General features: G+C 38.3%; 1 protein-coding gene across 1 annotated transcript in view; it reads left to right on the top strand.

Annotated features, from left to right (window-relative positions):
- LOC137005208 (deleted in malignant brain tumors 1 protein-like) overlaps window positions 1–17,269 on the top strand; it is a 49,353-nt gene that overhangs the window by 31,043 nt on the left and 1,041 nt on the right. The window contains exons 8-9 of the mRNA XM_067366023.1: window positions 2,755–3,072; window positions 16,755–17,072. Of these exons, the coding sequence (XP_067222124.1) occupies window positions 2,755–3,072; window positions 16,755–17,072 (636 nt within the window). The remainder of the gene's footprint in view (window positions 1–2,754; window positions 3,073–16,754; window positions 17,073–17,269) is intronic.

Below are 17,269 nucleotides of genomic sequence, written 5' to 3'. Positions count from 1 at the left end.
ATTTTAGAAGTCATTGCCGCAGCAGTGCAGCGGCGAGATGCATCCTAGTCAAACTCACACAGCAGCAATAAACGCAAGCTCCCGACAGAGTTCCTTAAATAACAATATTGCCGCAGCAGAAGCCTGCTCATAGCTCCACATGGTGGACATAGTAGGGTGACACGTTCCAGCCCAGCTCCCACAGGAGCCTCATTAAATATCACTGCCGCAGCAGTATTCATTCACGACTCCAGGCCAATTAATCACAACCTCCTTGTGTTCCGGCATAGGAAACACTAGTGCCACTCGACACCTCAACTCTATTCTTCATATCGCTTTAATCTTTCGCTCCTTTTGGGGGGGTAACAAGCATTAAGCATCTGGGTATCCCATATACTTTAAATCCTTAAGCGTTTTCAACCATGCTAAATCCAACTTGCTGTCCCAAATTTATTCTGCACTTTTTGGGGGGTGTATCAGAGCTCGAGTTGAAGATGCTTCATCGAGCCCCTCCTCAGTGGACAGCAAGCCAAATTAGCTAACCTAATACCCTAAAGATTATATGGGCAAGCGAACTCGTTAAGTGAAGTTCCTAAACGTAATTTAGGGAGGAGCGAGCCCATCTAATTTTACAATCAACAGCCAGAGTATATAAGCAGCTGCTTACCTCTCTTCAGTCTCAGCTGTTTCAGCATCCCTCCACCTCCCCAAACTCCACCTTCATTTCAGGTACCTTGCCCTATGTAATCACATCCTATATTTATTCACTGGGGGGTGTATCAGAGCTCGAGTTGAAGATGCTTCATCGAGCCCCTCCTCAGTGGACAGCAAGCCAAATTAGCTAACCTAATACCCTAAAGATTATATGGGCAAACGAACTCGTTAATTATATTTAGGTCCAGTAAAACTTACTTGGTGTAGCGACTCCACAATATAATTCATTTCAGAGCTGCATTACAGAGGGTCATGCTCTTATGTTATCCCTTAATACTTTAACATGAAGAAATCAGGGCTATATGATGATATGCTGGCTGAGATCAATCTATGTTGTGTTTATTATTTTATGTGGCAGATATATTGGTGCCATTTAGTTATTAAAAACTGCAATAGAGAAATCACTTTGGTCCTGTTTGTGGTCCGATAGGAGGCAGCAGTGTGATTTCTATGCTTGTCATGTCCTGGCCACACGAGAGATTCAAATATTAGTCCATTTATTCTAAGCAAGTGCAAGCAGCTCTCAAAAAAATTAATGCAAATACAGTCGTTTTCTCATTTGGTGATTTGTATTTATTGTCATTGTACGCTCCAGAGCGTGACCTAAAACATGGCGGCGACTACCCAGAATGCAATGCGCAGTGACGTAGTTTGCCAAGCTCTATTTTAAAGTTTGTGCAGTCTGAACTTGGCATTAGTTTGGACTCGATTTCTCACCCTCTGCCTGACTTCGATAGTGTCGGATACAGCGCCATCTGGTGTTTAGCAAAAAATAGGGCAGCCAAAACCCTGTGATCAGATGGTGAGATGAGACAGCTAGAACGCAGATGGAGTGAATGACTCAGCCGCAATGTTGGAGCCCGAACTAGGAGGAGTGATCGAGCTTTACATCACACCAGAGCCTGAGGGCAACGCATCTGATGAGGGGTATTAGTCGGCTGTCCCATCCTGCGCCGAGGGAGTATGTGTGGTAACTTGGGCTTGGTCCAGGAGCACCGCCCATCCATCTGTCATTGAGAGTGAGTTTCTGGAAAATAATCTAAACCCTTCATCTGCCTGATTCCCTATTGGATTCTCTGATCGCACCCTGAGTCAGACATTGTGTCACCTTCGCCACAGACCTGCATGCTGAACATTGCTCTCAGGCCCTCCACCCCTATGGCTCCGGTTACCCCCGCAGTCCGCACTCTCTTAGGCTCCGCCTACACCCTCGGTTACTCCAGCTTCACTTCAGCCCTCCAGATCCCTGCATCCATCTCAGGGGGTCATCTCTGTGGCTCTGTTGCGGCCGCCTGGGTCTTCTGCGTTACTTCTCTCCATCAGCCCTCCATCTTCGCCATGGGCTCCACCTTCTTCATCTCCGTCATCCTCACTCGTCCCCAAGGTGGCGCTGAAGCCTTCAACACCATGGCTCCTCCCTCTAGTGCCACCGCCATGGTCCACCATCCATCATCGCCACCCTGGATTCTTCTGTTCCACCTCCTTCTGGTCAGCCGTCCACCTCCAGAGGCACCTCCTGAACTTTCTGCCTGTTTCGCCATCTCATCCTCCACGCCTCATTCTTTCTATGGCATGAGGATGTGCCTTCTGGGAGGGGGGCGTTCTGTCACGTTTCTGTTAGTTTCAAGAGGGTGGTGTTTCTCACCACCCTGTGCCTGAGTTAGTCGTTTGTTGTCTAGGTTACTCATTATGTTCAGCAGTGCACTCATTATCTCCCTCGTTATCGCTTGTACTTAAGTTCAGTTCTGTTTATGTTGCATTGTTCGGTCTTGTCTGTTGCATGTTGTGTACCTGTTCCTGCCTTTGTTGTACCTTTCAGTTATCTAGTAAAGAGCCTATTTGAAGTTAATCTGTCTTCATTGTGTTATCTAAACTGCCTGTGCATTGTGACATCTATGGTGTTTAGTCCCAAATAATAATTATATTTTAAAAAAGGCAGAGGGGTTTGGTGCTTGGCTCCTAACAATGACTGATGGTTTTAGCTAGTTTGCAAGTTTAGCATATTGTTAGATGTGAGTTGATTCATAACATAGCTTTTTTTTTTTTTTTTTTTTTTTTTAGGTGAATATACTATCAGACTGGTGAATGGTAATACTAACTGCTCTGGGAGAGTTGAGATCCTTTATGATGACCAGTGGGGGACAGTGTGTGATGATGACTGGGACATTGAAGATGCTGAGGTGGTGTGCAGACAGTTGGGATGTGGACAAGCTGTTAGTGCAAACTCTCAGGCTTATTTTGGCCAGGGAAGTGATCTGATCTGGTTGGATGATGTGGAATGTTCAGGAAGTGAATCATCCCTCACACAGTGCTCACACAGTCCTTTGGGAAACCATGACTGTGGTCATCAAGAAGATGCAGGTGTTGTCTGCTTAAAGGGTAAAAAGCCATTTTTGTTTTATTTCATTACTCATTTTTATTTGTAGCGCTTACATAGATACACATGGAAGTGTTTGAAAGCAGGTGTCTGTCAGTGGATATATCAGGGATCTGCTGATAGACGCTCACTTTCAGACGCTCCTGTGAGTATCTGTATAAGCGCTTGGTGAAGAGCATTAAAGATGTCTAGGAACTGATCATTGTAGCCAATCACAGACATATCTGATGAGCATGTGAACACAATGGCCAATCAGTGGTGTTTAAGAATCTGCTTAAAGGGTCAGTTTACTCAAAAATAAACATTCTGTCATTAATTACTCACAGTTCATGTGACTACAGTGGTTCAACCTTAATGTTATGAAGCAACGAGAATACTTTTTGTAAAAAAAAAAAAAAAATAACGACTTTATTCAAATCGTTATTTTGTTTTTTGGTGCACATAAAGTATTCTCAGGTGTGGGATGACATGAGGGAGAGTAATTAATGACAGAAATTTCATTTTTGGGTGAATTAACCCTTTAACATTACTGGTTTCATCACATTTTTAAAATTTCAGTACCAACTTGGTACCAAACACTAGTAACCATATAGATATTGTTGTTTTCTAGTGCACTTGCAGCAGCCCAGCATTCATTGCATTGCTCCTGATGGAAGGTTTGACGTGGAGCCTTAGGGGCCAGTGATCCCCTCGGGCCATAATTTCACTATCATCTGTTCCACTGAATCTCAGTATCCTGGAGGCTCCTTCCACCTGTTTAGGGAATCACATATCACTAGGAGTCAGACAGCTGTCCGTCACTCTGCCTCCTTCTCCTTTCCTGAGGCTCATTGTTCACACGAGGGAAACTACAGCTATGTTTATGAAGTCATTCTGTCCTCACGCACCTTCCGTTCATCTGCCTCTGAACCGCTGGTCATCACTGTCACAGGTACTGATGTCTTTTTTGTGTTTGTGCTGCTGATTTGCAAAATGGTCAAGATGAAGTTCTTGAAGCCTTTTCTATTTAAAGCTATTTGAATTTAAAGGGGTCATATGCTTTTTAATCTTTTCCTTTTCTTTTAGCGTGTAATGTATCTGTTTGTGCATGTATTTACGATCTGCAAACTTACAAAGCTCACAGTCTCCCACAACTAAAAGAGTTCTCTAACAGAGAACACTGATCCAGACCTGCCTGAAAGTCCATATATTACTTCCGCTAACGTCTGTCACAATGTGAAATGATAGCATAAAGTGCGCCCAAACACATACGCAAAAAAAAAAAGAAGACGAGGCTTCAGTTAATTGTAGTGTTATAGTCATGTCGCAGAGACGTTGTGTTAGATGCGAAAGCAAAACCCCTTTATTAGCCATCCAAAAACGGATGAAATTGAATCAGTGGTTAAATATTATTTATAACGCTGTTCCTAAGCAGTACAACCCAAAGGTAGCTTGTGTACAGCCCAACAGGGTCTGGCTGCAGACATGCACAGATGCACTCTCAGACATGCTGTGTTTACACAACACCGTTTTCAACTAAAAACAGAAAACTTTTTATGCATTTTGGCCATTCATTTACACAACAACAGCATTTTGGTGGCCTGAAAATGCAAACTTTTGAAAATGGGTTTCAAAGTGCAAGTTTTTGAAAACGATACTGTTGTCATTTCTGTGTAAACTGCAAAAACGGGAATCTGTGAAAATGGTGACGTCATGTGCATGCGTATTATGTGTTATTAGTCTATCCACTTAAAAAAAATAGTCTATCCACTTTATTTTTCAACATGTTTTCTGTGAATGTGTGAGAATTCAGATTTATCAGCTGCTATAGGGAAAAACGAGAAGAATATCAAAGTGCAGTAAACTGTAAAAATAAGGTGGATAGGTGTGTGCTCTGTAAAAGAATGCATAGTGTTTCTTTACAAAGTGTCATCGCAACTACTTGTCTGGCAAATCTAGTGTTTTTGGACAATCACACGTTTATGCATGTGCACCTGCAAACAGGTATCAGATGGCTCAAATGTAATAATTTGATCTCTACAACAGTGCAGGAATAATTTGTGTGCGATATTTGTTTTGTTGCTATTCATTTACACAATGGCTCTTATGATAATGTTTCTAGTGTTCATTAGCAATGCTATCTAGCGCTTCATTGCTAAGTGTTTAACTAGACTTCATACGAGAGATTAGTGAGCAACTAAAGTCACTTTCCACCGTAATTACCCCCAGACATGTTGCTGTCAACCACTGCTTCCGAAATCGAATACTTCTCTACAATATATTATGCAAAATACAGTATTCGAAAAACAGTAGGTGAAAAGTACCCATTCTGAAGTGTGCATATGATGGACATTTCACTATCCCATGAGGCCATGGGAGATGATTTATGAATGGAGTTGAAGGGATGTAACTGCCACTGGTAGGTCGTGTGACAGTAAGAACATGGCAGATGTAGTATGTCCTGATTTCATTCATACTACACGCATTCTTACTATATAGAACGTACTTTTACAACGGCTCTAAGTATATTGATATTTCAATGTAGTACCTACTCAGTATGCGATTTCAACGCAGCTTGCATTTCCATCGCGGTCTAAAGTACCGTGAAGATTAGTCCGGTGACATAGGACTGTGCTCGACTTTCCAGTTCCCGCTGGATTTCAGCCTCTGCATATAAGTCGGTCCATGCATCGGTCGTATATTTTAAACTCCATTGTTGATTCAAATAGCAAACGATTCCACACACTGCAAAAGACTTTTAAAAATGGTGTTTGGCAGTCAGCATGTTCAGCACCCAAGTTCAACCCTGAAAGTTCCTGAACTTTGGAAAAAGTACTACCTAATGAGCAGGGGCTTTCTGAGGAGGGAATTTTTACCCGAAGCTTCATTTAGACCCTCGTCCCTGCAGCAGAAACACACAGAGTACCTTCCCAAAGTCCCTAGTTCCTGGGGCAAGTTCCTGCGGTGGAAACGGGGCTTTATATTAAGTTTGTCATATCATTTAGGTGATGAAACAGTGGTTTGCTGACTCTGCGTTTATAGGCTATTGGTACAAAAAGTGGCAGAGAAGGTTTTAGGTACTGTAGTTAACACTGCATGAGAGAACACTCTTTATAATAATGCAATTATTACTTTACAATTTTTATACGATTTCTTTAGTATAGATGCATCAGCAATTACTGTAGTGTCTTGACAACCAAACTATTTAATATTAACTTTGAATCTTTCAAATAATCAAGGTCATTTAAACAAATGAAACAAACATTTTGATTCTGCATCCTGTATTGGAGAAGGCAGTAATGGGTTTTATTTGAGAGGAATAACTATCAGGACAAAGTAATAGATGATTTGTTCAGCTTTTTATCATTTGTGGCATTAGCATGTGTTTTCATTTTCATTTCCTCTCATTAGGTGGATGCCATGACATAGAGACTGGAGAGTGGTGTGTGCAGGACAGGACTTAGGGCTGGGCTTGAGTTTATGTTTGGGTCCTTCCTACACAACAACTGACATCAACTAACATCATTACGGAGCACAAAATATGCTTTGTGGTTCCTAGAACAGTTAATATGCTTAGCCATGCTTTAATATTCTATGCCTAGTGTTACGACCTGCGTTCTTGTATTCGGTATGTGTCTGTTTTCTTTTTTCCTTTTGTTCTGTCCGTGCTCTAATAGGTTGTCCAATGATGATTTCCATTCTCTCTATTGGTGGTTCAGAAGAGGCGTGGTCTTTATAAGGATGCTGCCGGCGTTCAACATGGAGCTCATTTTTGGTTCGGCCGCGTTTGGGTTGGGAGCTCCTGGATCCCTCCTCCGGCCGATGATCAAACCTGCTACCTTCTAGTCAAAGTGTGCCTTTTGTACAACCTGTTTATCATGTTCAACTGTTCCTAAAGTTATCTCTCAAGAACGTGGAGCGTAGGGGTGTACTGCCTGTTTATTTCAATAACTTGGTTTGTACTTTGTTTTTCGTTAGGGAGTTAGGGAAGGTAAATGTATTTTATTTTTTTTTGTTCACTTAGGTTATTTAATCCCTCCCTCCTTTTCTTTCTAGATTTGTTTTGTTTGTTATTTTGGCCTTTTGACACCCAGAAGAGATGCTCTCTTTCACTTGTTATATTTATCCTTAATAAATTGAATCATTTTACTTAATTAGTTTTGTGCATTTGTTTGATTATTGACCGGAGTGATTTGAAACTGGGATTCCACTACCACAACTCTGTTTGGAGTTTTTGATTTACCCTAGACGTGGGGCATAATACTAGCTTAGCCAAAGTTTAGCAGTAATATTAAATAGTCATTATAATACAATAAAATACACGATGTGTTTTCTCAGTTGAGAGATCAAAACCCTGAAATAACACAGAGCAATGAAGCCAGTAAAACAGTATTTTAAAGTGTATTGTTATATCTGTGTCCTCTTCTGTCAGATTTGTTAAATTTAACCAATAAATTCGATCAGAATACAAAGACACTGTGTGTGTGTGTGTGTGTGTGTGTGTGTGTGTGTGTGTGTGTGTGTGTGTGTGTGTGTTTATTATTGTGTGGATTTGCACATACTGTTTTATGCAGCTCAGACATGGCATGAATGGGTTTACACAGCAAATTATAATTGCATAAATATGTTCAGAGATTAAGAGAGAGGGGAAACTGCTACTGGTTGAAAGTGATAATCCATAAAATCATATTACCAGTGACTGTATTTATGATTTATCAGCCATTTTGCCCAAAATCATCTTAATATGTCTTCAGTTGCTCATTGTTGCAGTTGGTCTGATGCTCCCAGTCATGATGGCATGACTTACCGTGACTCCTTTGTGCTTGGCCCCTTAATGGCTGCTTGGAGCTGTATTTAGGGCCCGAGCACCGATGGTGTGAGGACCCTGTTGAAATTGCTCAGTCAATTCTTCTTCTTCTCAGAAATGAATCACTTTCTTGAGAGCCTAAACGTGCTTGAAATCTCATGAAACTTTGCATCTCAGAAGTGGGCGAGGGCCCTTTCAACACTGCTTGCAGTTTTAACTTAATTTATTATTGTTTTCTGTTTAATCTTGATATTTAATGTTTATTGTTAGAAAATAACAAATTCACATAAATCACTTCTTTTTTTTTTTTTATTAAATATTTAAAAATTACATACCTCATACAAAATAGAAAATAAGAAGCACCTCATCTAAAGGCAAACACCTCCTTTCACTGAATATTTGTTGTAAAGGTTTTTTTTTAAACGTTTCAGCCTCTTTTTTGTGCAATATTTATGGAAAGGACCATGAAGTTAATGAGTATTTAATGTTTTATGTTCCATCAGTGTTGCAGGGTTGAAAACTCTAATCTATTCCAGTCCATCTATTAAACACAGGATTTGACTTGTCAGACTTCACGCATGACCATCACCTGAACTGATTCCAGCATTGTAGTTGTGGGTTTTGCAAAATGTCAATAGTCATGTATAGAAGATACTGACATAAATATCAGTCGTCAAATCTGCCAATAATGTCTTAGTAGGATGATATTCAAATGCTTAGTTTTATGATCAAATCTCTGTAGTTTTAAACAATGATTGAGAGATGAACAAATAAACCTTCCTCAAAAGCCTGATCATATTTAAGACTCATATATATATATATACACACACACACACACACACACACACACATGGATGATCGAGTAAACCTTAGTTGCACCAGTCCAGTAAGTGTTCTCTTGAAATATTACTAACAATATCAAAGTTATTTTTAAGTTTACTTCATAAATGTCAGTAAAAGGAAGGCATGTATAGATTGTATACAACGGTTTTGATCAGTTTTTGATTTGTAGGCTTTATTGGGTTAAAAAAAAAAAAAAGATCTTATTTGACCTTCACTGCATATACAGTATTTGTCTACTGCACTTACTGGAATGGTTTATTTGGAAATCAACAAGTTCATGAGGACATGGTTCTGTTTACATTTGACTTGATGATATCAGTCTGGTGATCTTTACTCAGATTCCCATTTACTCTGATCTTCCAGACACATTTCTAAACTGTTTGCCACTATAACTTGGTTTTCATAGACCTGAAAGAGTTATTTTAAAGGGGTCATGAACTGTAATTTTATAATGTTTCCTGGGGTGCAATTATAATGTTAGTATGATTTTTACAAGGTTTAGGAGAGTCACAGTCTCCGTCTGTCCTGGACTCCATTTCCCATGATCCTCCCTGACTCTCACCTGCATTCACTCCACCATCAGCATATCACACACACCCGTTCCCTGTCTGCACCTCATCACACAGGACTGTTAATCACCCCACTCACTGGGGCTTCGCAACCCATTGCTTCACCAAAAGGTTCATTACTCGAAGCTTTATTCAGTATTGCTCACTAGTGACACCAAGCTACTGTGCAAAGAAATAGCAGACAAAATTAATCCTGAGTCTATGCCCTGAACAGACGTGGGTATAAAATAAAAAATAAAATAAAATATGTATCTTTCTCTGTCTGACTTTACTTGTGCAAAGACAACTGTCACACACACAGTTAATTAATTATTCATAAACTGTTTGGATAGTGGCAGTATGTACAACAAAATGATGCTGTGTGGAGTGCAGTGATTGTGCTTATGGGACTGGGGATATGGAGCAAACTGCAACAGAGCAGTTTGGGGTGGGTTTTATTTTATTTTTATTGAGGAACAGTATTTTTTGAAGTGTGTTGGGGTTTAGTCGATTCCTCTTGGACAAAACCTCTCCAGCCTTGGAAAAGATCCTTTCGCAAGGACAGAGGATGCAGGGAAACATAAGAATGTCAGTGCCAGCTGGTATAAGTGAGGATACAGATGCTTCTGTTGAGCCCAGTATACTAGTGGATCCTCAGATCTTGAGAGATCCAGCATCTTCCACAATGGAAAAGGGTTGGGAGTCCTTGACGACCATGTTCACCAGGGCCTCATTCACCATTTCTTTTTTGGAATCTATAATAAAATACAAATCTGGTGTATTGTAGGAGCCTAACACCTTATTTAAATAAAGAAAAATAAATATTATGTATTACTTTGAGTACTGTATGGATTGTTACTAGTTTCTGCATGTTCATGCAGTGCTCGATAATGCCTGAGCATGGAGGAGGTGTTTTGCTGTATGTCAGCTCCTTCAGGCACAGCAAGCATTTCACCTTGAAACATGAAATAATAGGTATGAAAGATTATACAGCCATATAGTGAGGATTATAATTATATTGAGACAGTAAAATATAACAATTACACATATCTTATTGTGAGCAACCATTTCAAAATGCTCCCAGACAGGGGAGCATATCCTCTTTCTTGTTGGCTCCATTAAGAGGTCACACAAAAAGCAAACAAATCCAAAAGGGCAATCCAAATCAACAAGCAGTCCAGTCCAAGTCCAAAAATCCAAAGCAATCCAACTAATCTTATCTATGTAATATAATAATAATAATAATAATAATATAACTAATATAAGTAATAATAACAACAATATACTAACACTAATATAACCCAGTATAATAAAATAATACAGCTCTAATAATACAATAACGACAATGACACAACTCTGACTTTCCGACACTCTACTGGTTCTACTACTCCTGAAACTCCCACAAGGTGGCGCGTGTTTCGAAACCCCTTTATTCGGAAGCGACGCTCAAACCGAACCGATGACGTATTACACACAAACCGAGGCCTCGTTTGTCATCGGTCATGTGATTTCTACATTCCCAACACAAGCCTCGAATCGACGCTTCATCTGGCACGCCCATTTATGCTCGACACAAGCTCCGACGCCTCGGTTCAAATGTCCCATCACTAGTATAGCCTATGTTTTGAGTTATCATTAAACCTTTTGAGTTCTTTGAAGACCTACACCTCCTGCCTACTTCCTCCTGGGTCACATACCATTACAAGGAGTGTGTTTATGGGAATTTTTGAGCAATTCTTCTAGAAGCGCATTTGGGAGGTCAGGCAGTGATGTTGGACGAGAATGCCTGGCTTTCAATTGTTTTACTTCAATAATATTTTGTAATTTTTTATTATTTTTTTTTAATTAAAGATCAAAAGGATAAACAATGTAGACTTTTCGCAGCCACCTTTGATCATATTTAACAAGCCCAGTGCACACTGACTAGCATGTTAAAGTTCACGTCAACAGGCTGAATGTTGAAGTTTAACTGAACACAAGTGCTGAATATTCAGTATGGGAGGGTAGCAGATGTTTATTCAAACAGAAATAGTTCAAGGGTGTGTAAATGGTGACAGAAGTTTTGGGTGAACTATCTTTTTTTTTTTTTTTTTGTAGAGGTGGAGAAAGCACCATCAGCTCTTCTTATTAGCCAGGAAGTAACTTCTTAAATTCATTGGTACTTTGAAACAACACAAGGACTGCAATGCCAAGACCTTATCTTCTCATTCTGATATTGGGTATTTTTCTCTTGTTTTTCATCTGAACTGAAATTCGTAGTAACTTTAGTAACTTTATAATGAAAACATTGATTAATGTTATGTTTGAGTTGACATGATTGATTTTGAAAAGAACAAGCTGCTCTAAATAAATTTTAGCTGCTTCATGAAAATGACCTTTTCAGTAGACTAAAATGAAGGGGTACTAACTGAAATATATTTCTATAACTTCTCACACATGAATGCAGATATTTACATTCATTATGTCTACACACGGATCAGTACCGTACAGTACATACCCGTACTCATCTAGACACCAGGATTTACACTGAAAGGGATCATGAAGCAGGGCTGCCAACTGTTGAGTTTGGCTTAAAGTTAGAATTAACTTCTAAGGGGGTGTAAAATGAAAAATTATAAAATATAAGTATAACATAAACTCTTTAATAAATACAGTTGTTTGAAAAAGTATGGGAACCCCTTGTACAATCTGTGAAAATGTGAATAATTTTAACAAAATAAGAGAGATCATACAAAAATGCATGTTATTTTTTATTTAGTACTGTCCTGAGTAAGATATTTTACATAAATGATAGCTGAATTTATTAAAATAACCCGTTCAAAAGTTTGTGAACTCTTGATTCTTAATACTGTGTGTGGTTACCTGATGATCTATGACTGTTTTTTTTTTTTTGTTTTGTGATGGTTGTTCATGAGTCTCTTGTTTGTCCTGAGCAGTTAAACTGAGCTCTGTTCTTCAGAAAAATCCTCCAGCTCCTGCAGATTCATCAGTTTTCAAACATCTTTTGCATATTTGAACCCTTTCCAGCAGTGACTGTATGATTTTGAGATTCATCTTTTCACACTGAGGACAACTGAGGGACTCAAACACAACTATTAAAAAAGGTTCAAACATTCACTGATGCTCCAGAAAAAACGTGACGCATTAAGAGCCGGGGGGTGAAAACTTTATGAATTTGAAGATCAAGGTAAATTGTACTTAATTTTACTTCTGACAAACACGTAAGTATCTTCTGTTGCTTCCGAAGGGCATTACTAAATTAAAAAAAAAAAAAAAAAAAAATATATATATATATATATATATATATATATATATATATATTAGTGGTGGGCATAGATTAATTTTTTTAATCTAGATTAATTTTGGAATTAATCTAGATTAATCTAGATTAAAATGGCTCATTTCAATTCTGCCGAAGACATTCAGAATATGTGAGATACCCAAATTGTCCCTGTGTCCCAATGTCCATACTATCCATCCTTAATAGTATGTGAGATTAAAATAAGTGTGTCCCAAAGCATAGTATGTTGAAAAGAGTATGCCAAAAGTCCCCGGATGGTCTACTATTTCCGGTAGATTTTCAAAGTGTGGATCCGTGCACACTATAGAGGCTAATATTGCCCACAACCCATTGCGCATTGGACGAGGATTCAGTTCAGAACTACAAACACGAGTAAAAAGTGTTAAAAACTACAAAACATGGCGAATATGCACGATCAACGCTGAGAGGTTGTTTGAGTGACTAATAATCAGTTTAACCTGATAGAAAATATTAATGTTATCTGTGTTATTTTTCATGTGCAAATACCAATGTGGACTTTTATAAAGATCTGATTGGCCATTAACTTTTAAATGCATCTTTATGCATTAATATGAGGAGAGTTCTCCACATGAAAGACTCGCGACTGCAGATCAACGTGCTGCATTTCTCTCCGATACGGTAGGAAATTAACTAAATGAAATGTGGAGGATGTAAGATGATTGACAGGGCAGTTTACGGTGACAGGATGCGACAGAGAGAAAAGACGCGATTGTATGACGTGATAGTATGTCCCAAAGCTTGTCTACTCTTTTGCTACACACTCAAAAGTAAGTACTTTTTGTTCACAGAAAGAGTACTTTTAGAGCGTACTATAAGTAGGCGAATTGGGACGCAGCAAATGACTAAAAGTAATCCGCCATTTTGTCCGACAAAGCAGATAGGATTTAGAAGATTAACCTTTGTGGAGTTAAACTTTTGTATATTATATTTTGTATATTGACATCTTTCCGCGTTTGAAACAACACTGATTCTCATGTTCATTCATGTTTATTTGATGCTATAAATGGACTAGTAGGAAGAGATGATCGGTTTGGTCACGACACATTAAAGAAAACGGGTTTTATTGTTTGAATTTCTTAAAAAACTACAGCTGGGACTTTGTTAAATATCATAAGTAACCTGCTCTTTCTTGTCTGTTGACGTGTTGTCAGTGTCCTCTTTGCTCCGTGATGCATTTATTACTGTGTGTGATGTGACAGCACCAGGGCTTGTTGGAGAAAGCAACAGTAACTAAGGGGGGGCGGGTCTTTGCGAAGGGTGAATTCGGCTAGGTATACATCCGCGCTAAACTATCAAGGTGAAAGTCATCATAGCTTGCGTAGTATAGACCCAGCTCCCAACCCAACTTTGAGAATAGATTAAATTTTTTTTATCGCCCGATAAGAGTCTCACGTTAACGCAGCACGTTAACGCCGATAACGGCCCACCACTAATATATATATATATATATATATATATATATATATATATATATATATATATATATATATATTTAAACAAAATAAGAATAATTGTGACATCTTCATCAAATTCAAAAGTTTTCACTCCCCAGCTCTTAATGCATCTTAATGCAAAAAATCCTTGAAAACTGAAGAATCTGCAGGACCTGGATGATTTTTCTGAAGAACAGAGCTCAGTTTAACTGCTCAGAACAAACAAGAGACTCATGAACAACCATCAAAAAAACAAACAATCAGTCATAGATCATCCAGGTAACCACACACAGTATTAAGAATCAATGGTTCACAAACTTTTGAACGGGTTATTTTAATTAATTCAGCTATTTTAGGACTATATTTAAACATGTTTTATGTAAAATATCTTACTCCAGACAGTAGCCTACTAAAAAAAAAAATTAATGCTGCGAGCAGCATTTACCAGGGTTCAAGCATTTAAGGCCTTTAAGCACATAAAAAGGTATTATATTGTATATAGGAAGCACGTAAACACTTGGATCATAGATGGAAAAGACCATTTACAGGAAATAGGCAATTTAGATTTTTTTAAAGTTTTTTTTGACAGTTATAGCGCCACCTATTGCGTGATCTTCCCTACTTTTTTTGAGTGTACTCAGAGTGTGTCCATACATATGCATGTTAATTTTGGTGAAAATATCTCATTTCGTTTTGAAGTTATAGACACTTATATATATAAGAGCATAAAAAATGACCCATGAAAGACTTTGATTGGATTTTTTTGCCACTTCCTATCAAAATTTTGACATTTGGGCTAATAAATGTGGTAAACCAACATAGGTTCCATGTTTCCTACGCTGGTTTTGTCTCGATCGGACTAACGGTTTCGAAGATATTTGCAAAAGTTTTTTAAGCACTAAATCACAACGTAGCACAAACCATAAGGCAAAACCTACCATGTTTGGTATCGATGGACTCGGCAAGGATTCAGGAGTCTAAGGAAGTGACGCCTGTGAAAATAACTCGACTACAACCAAAGTTATATATATTTTCAGCTAAAACCATTAAAAACATATGTTTTTAAAAGTTTTTAACAATTATAGCGCCACTTATGGTCCGAGCTACACAAAAAATTGGCGTACTTCTTTAGAGTCATATGCTGCATGTGTCAACATTCTTACAGACCTCTAGGACCATGAGTCAAATGTGCCCACTGAGTTTCGTTCCGATCGGCCTCCGTTAACCTTGTCTAATAGGTGCTCAAACTTCATTGGCCGAGGGCGGCCATGTTTTTTGAGATACGTGTAGAACGGAACATAGGTGGTGCTATAACTGTTAAAAACCTTTAAAAAAACATATGTTTTTAATGGTTTTAGCTAAAAATGTATATAATGGGTGTGGTCGACTTATTTTCATGGGAGTCACGTCTTTAGACTCCTGAATCCTTGCCAAGTCCAACGATACCAGACTTGCCAGGTTTCAGCTTATGGTTTGTGCAACATTGTGATTTAGTGCTTAAAAAAACTGCGAATATCTTTGAAACTGTTAGTCCAATCGAGACGAAACCTGCATGGAAAACACAGAACCTAAGTTGATTAACTATATGCATTTGCCCAAATGTCAAAATTTTGATAAGAAGTGGCAAAAAAAAAAAAAAAAAAATCCAATCAAAGACGTTCATGGGTCATTTTCTATATTTTCAATAACTTCAAAATGAAATGAGATATTTTCACCAAAATTAACATGCATATGGACACACTCTGAGGACACCAAAAAAATAAATAAAAGTGGTGGAGATCAGATGATTTTCTTAGGATTTAGTTTATCGTTAATGTTAGATAAGAAAAAGGTCTTAGCTAACACAACAATAAAAGTTACCATAGTTTAAAAACCTGTAATATTGAGTTAATACAAAACAAACCAACACATTCTCACCCGTGAAAGGTTATAAATCTTGGTGGTTTCACAACCAGAGGCTGCGCAACACTTGGAGAAAACTCATTGGTTTTTATTGTGAGTGCAGACAGCATCTGAAACTAAATGTTGACCATTCCAAGATGGCGGATGCGTCAACATGTCTGGAGCAGTTGAATGTGTCATCTACTTACACAAATTCATGGCAAGGAAGAGGTATTTTTGTAGGCCAAAACTCTGGAAACCAGTTAGCATTATAGCACTTCTGGTTCCATAGTTTTGAAATCTATATAGATTTTTTGAAAAAAAATTTAAAGGCCTGAAATAAGGGCAATCTCAAGATATTTTCATGTTTTACTCTACAACATAAAATACATCAGTAATGCCCCATGTGATTTTCTTTAAATCTTTTACTTTTCTTAAGAAGGTGGTTGCTAAGAAGTGGCTAAATGAGACTACAGAGGTTGTTGGGGATGTTAAACGTCATCAGCTGAACAAACTCATGTACTCACTGGACACTTTCACAGCCTCGTTCTGTTTATAATCACACTCTTGCAGATTATTATTACTCGAAATTTCAGGGAAAATGTTTTTTACATAAAGACTGAAAGAGGTGTCGGAAGCTCAGTGATGGTGATGTTAAAGTAAATCATAATATCTAACTTTAAGTCTACAATGTTTTTAAATGTCCCTGTTTTTCATCTCAACAGCCAGTGCTCAAACTTCAGTAACTGGTAAGTAACAGACTGTTAGTTAAAACTCAGATACTAATTTCATGAGATGACTGATAGTTTTAGCAAGTTTAGCATGTTGTTTGATGTGAGTTTATTTATAATATAGTTATTTTATTTTTTAGGTGAATATAGTATCAGACTGGTGAATGGTAGTAATAACTGCTCTGGGAGAGTTGAGATCCTTTATAATGAGCAGTGGGGGACAGTGTGTGATGATTTCTGGGACATTGAAGATGCTGAGGTGGTGTGCAGACAGTTGGGATGTGGACGAGCTGTTAGTGCAAACTCCGATGCTCATTTTGGCCAGGGAAGTGATCGGATCTGGTTGGATGATGTAGAATGTTCAGGAAGTGAATCGTCCCTCACACAGTGCTCACACAGTCCTTTTGGAAACCATAACTGTGGTCATCAAGAAGATGCAGGTGTCGTCTGCTTAAAAGGTAAAAATATATGTTTTCCCCAGATCCAAGATGCCATTGTATATTTACTGTTTTGCTTGTGATGAAAAGAGTACAATAGTGATTGAAAACAACATAAACCTATGGTTTTTAGTCCCAAATAATAATTATAAAAAAAAATAAAAAAAACCTTGGCTACTAACAATTTCAACACATACAATATAGAGAATGTGAATCTG

Source organism: Chanodichthys erythropterus, chromosome 17 (assembly GCF_024489055.1).
Source record: "Chanodichthys erythropterus isolate Z2021 chromosome 17, ASM2448905v1, whole genome shotgun sequence".
Classification (NCBI taxonomy): domain Eukaryota; kingdom Metazoa; phylum Chordata; class Actinopteri; order Cypriniformes; family Xenocyprididae; genus Chanodichthys; species Chanodichthys erythropterus.
This window is presented reverse-complemented; position numbering and strand designations above follow the sequence as displayed.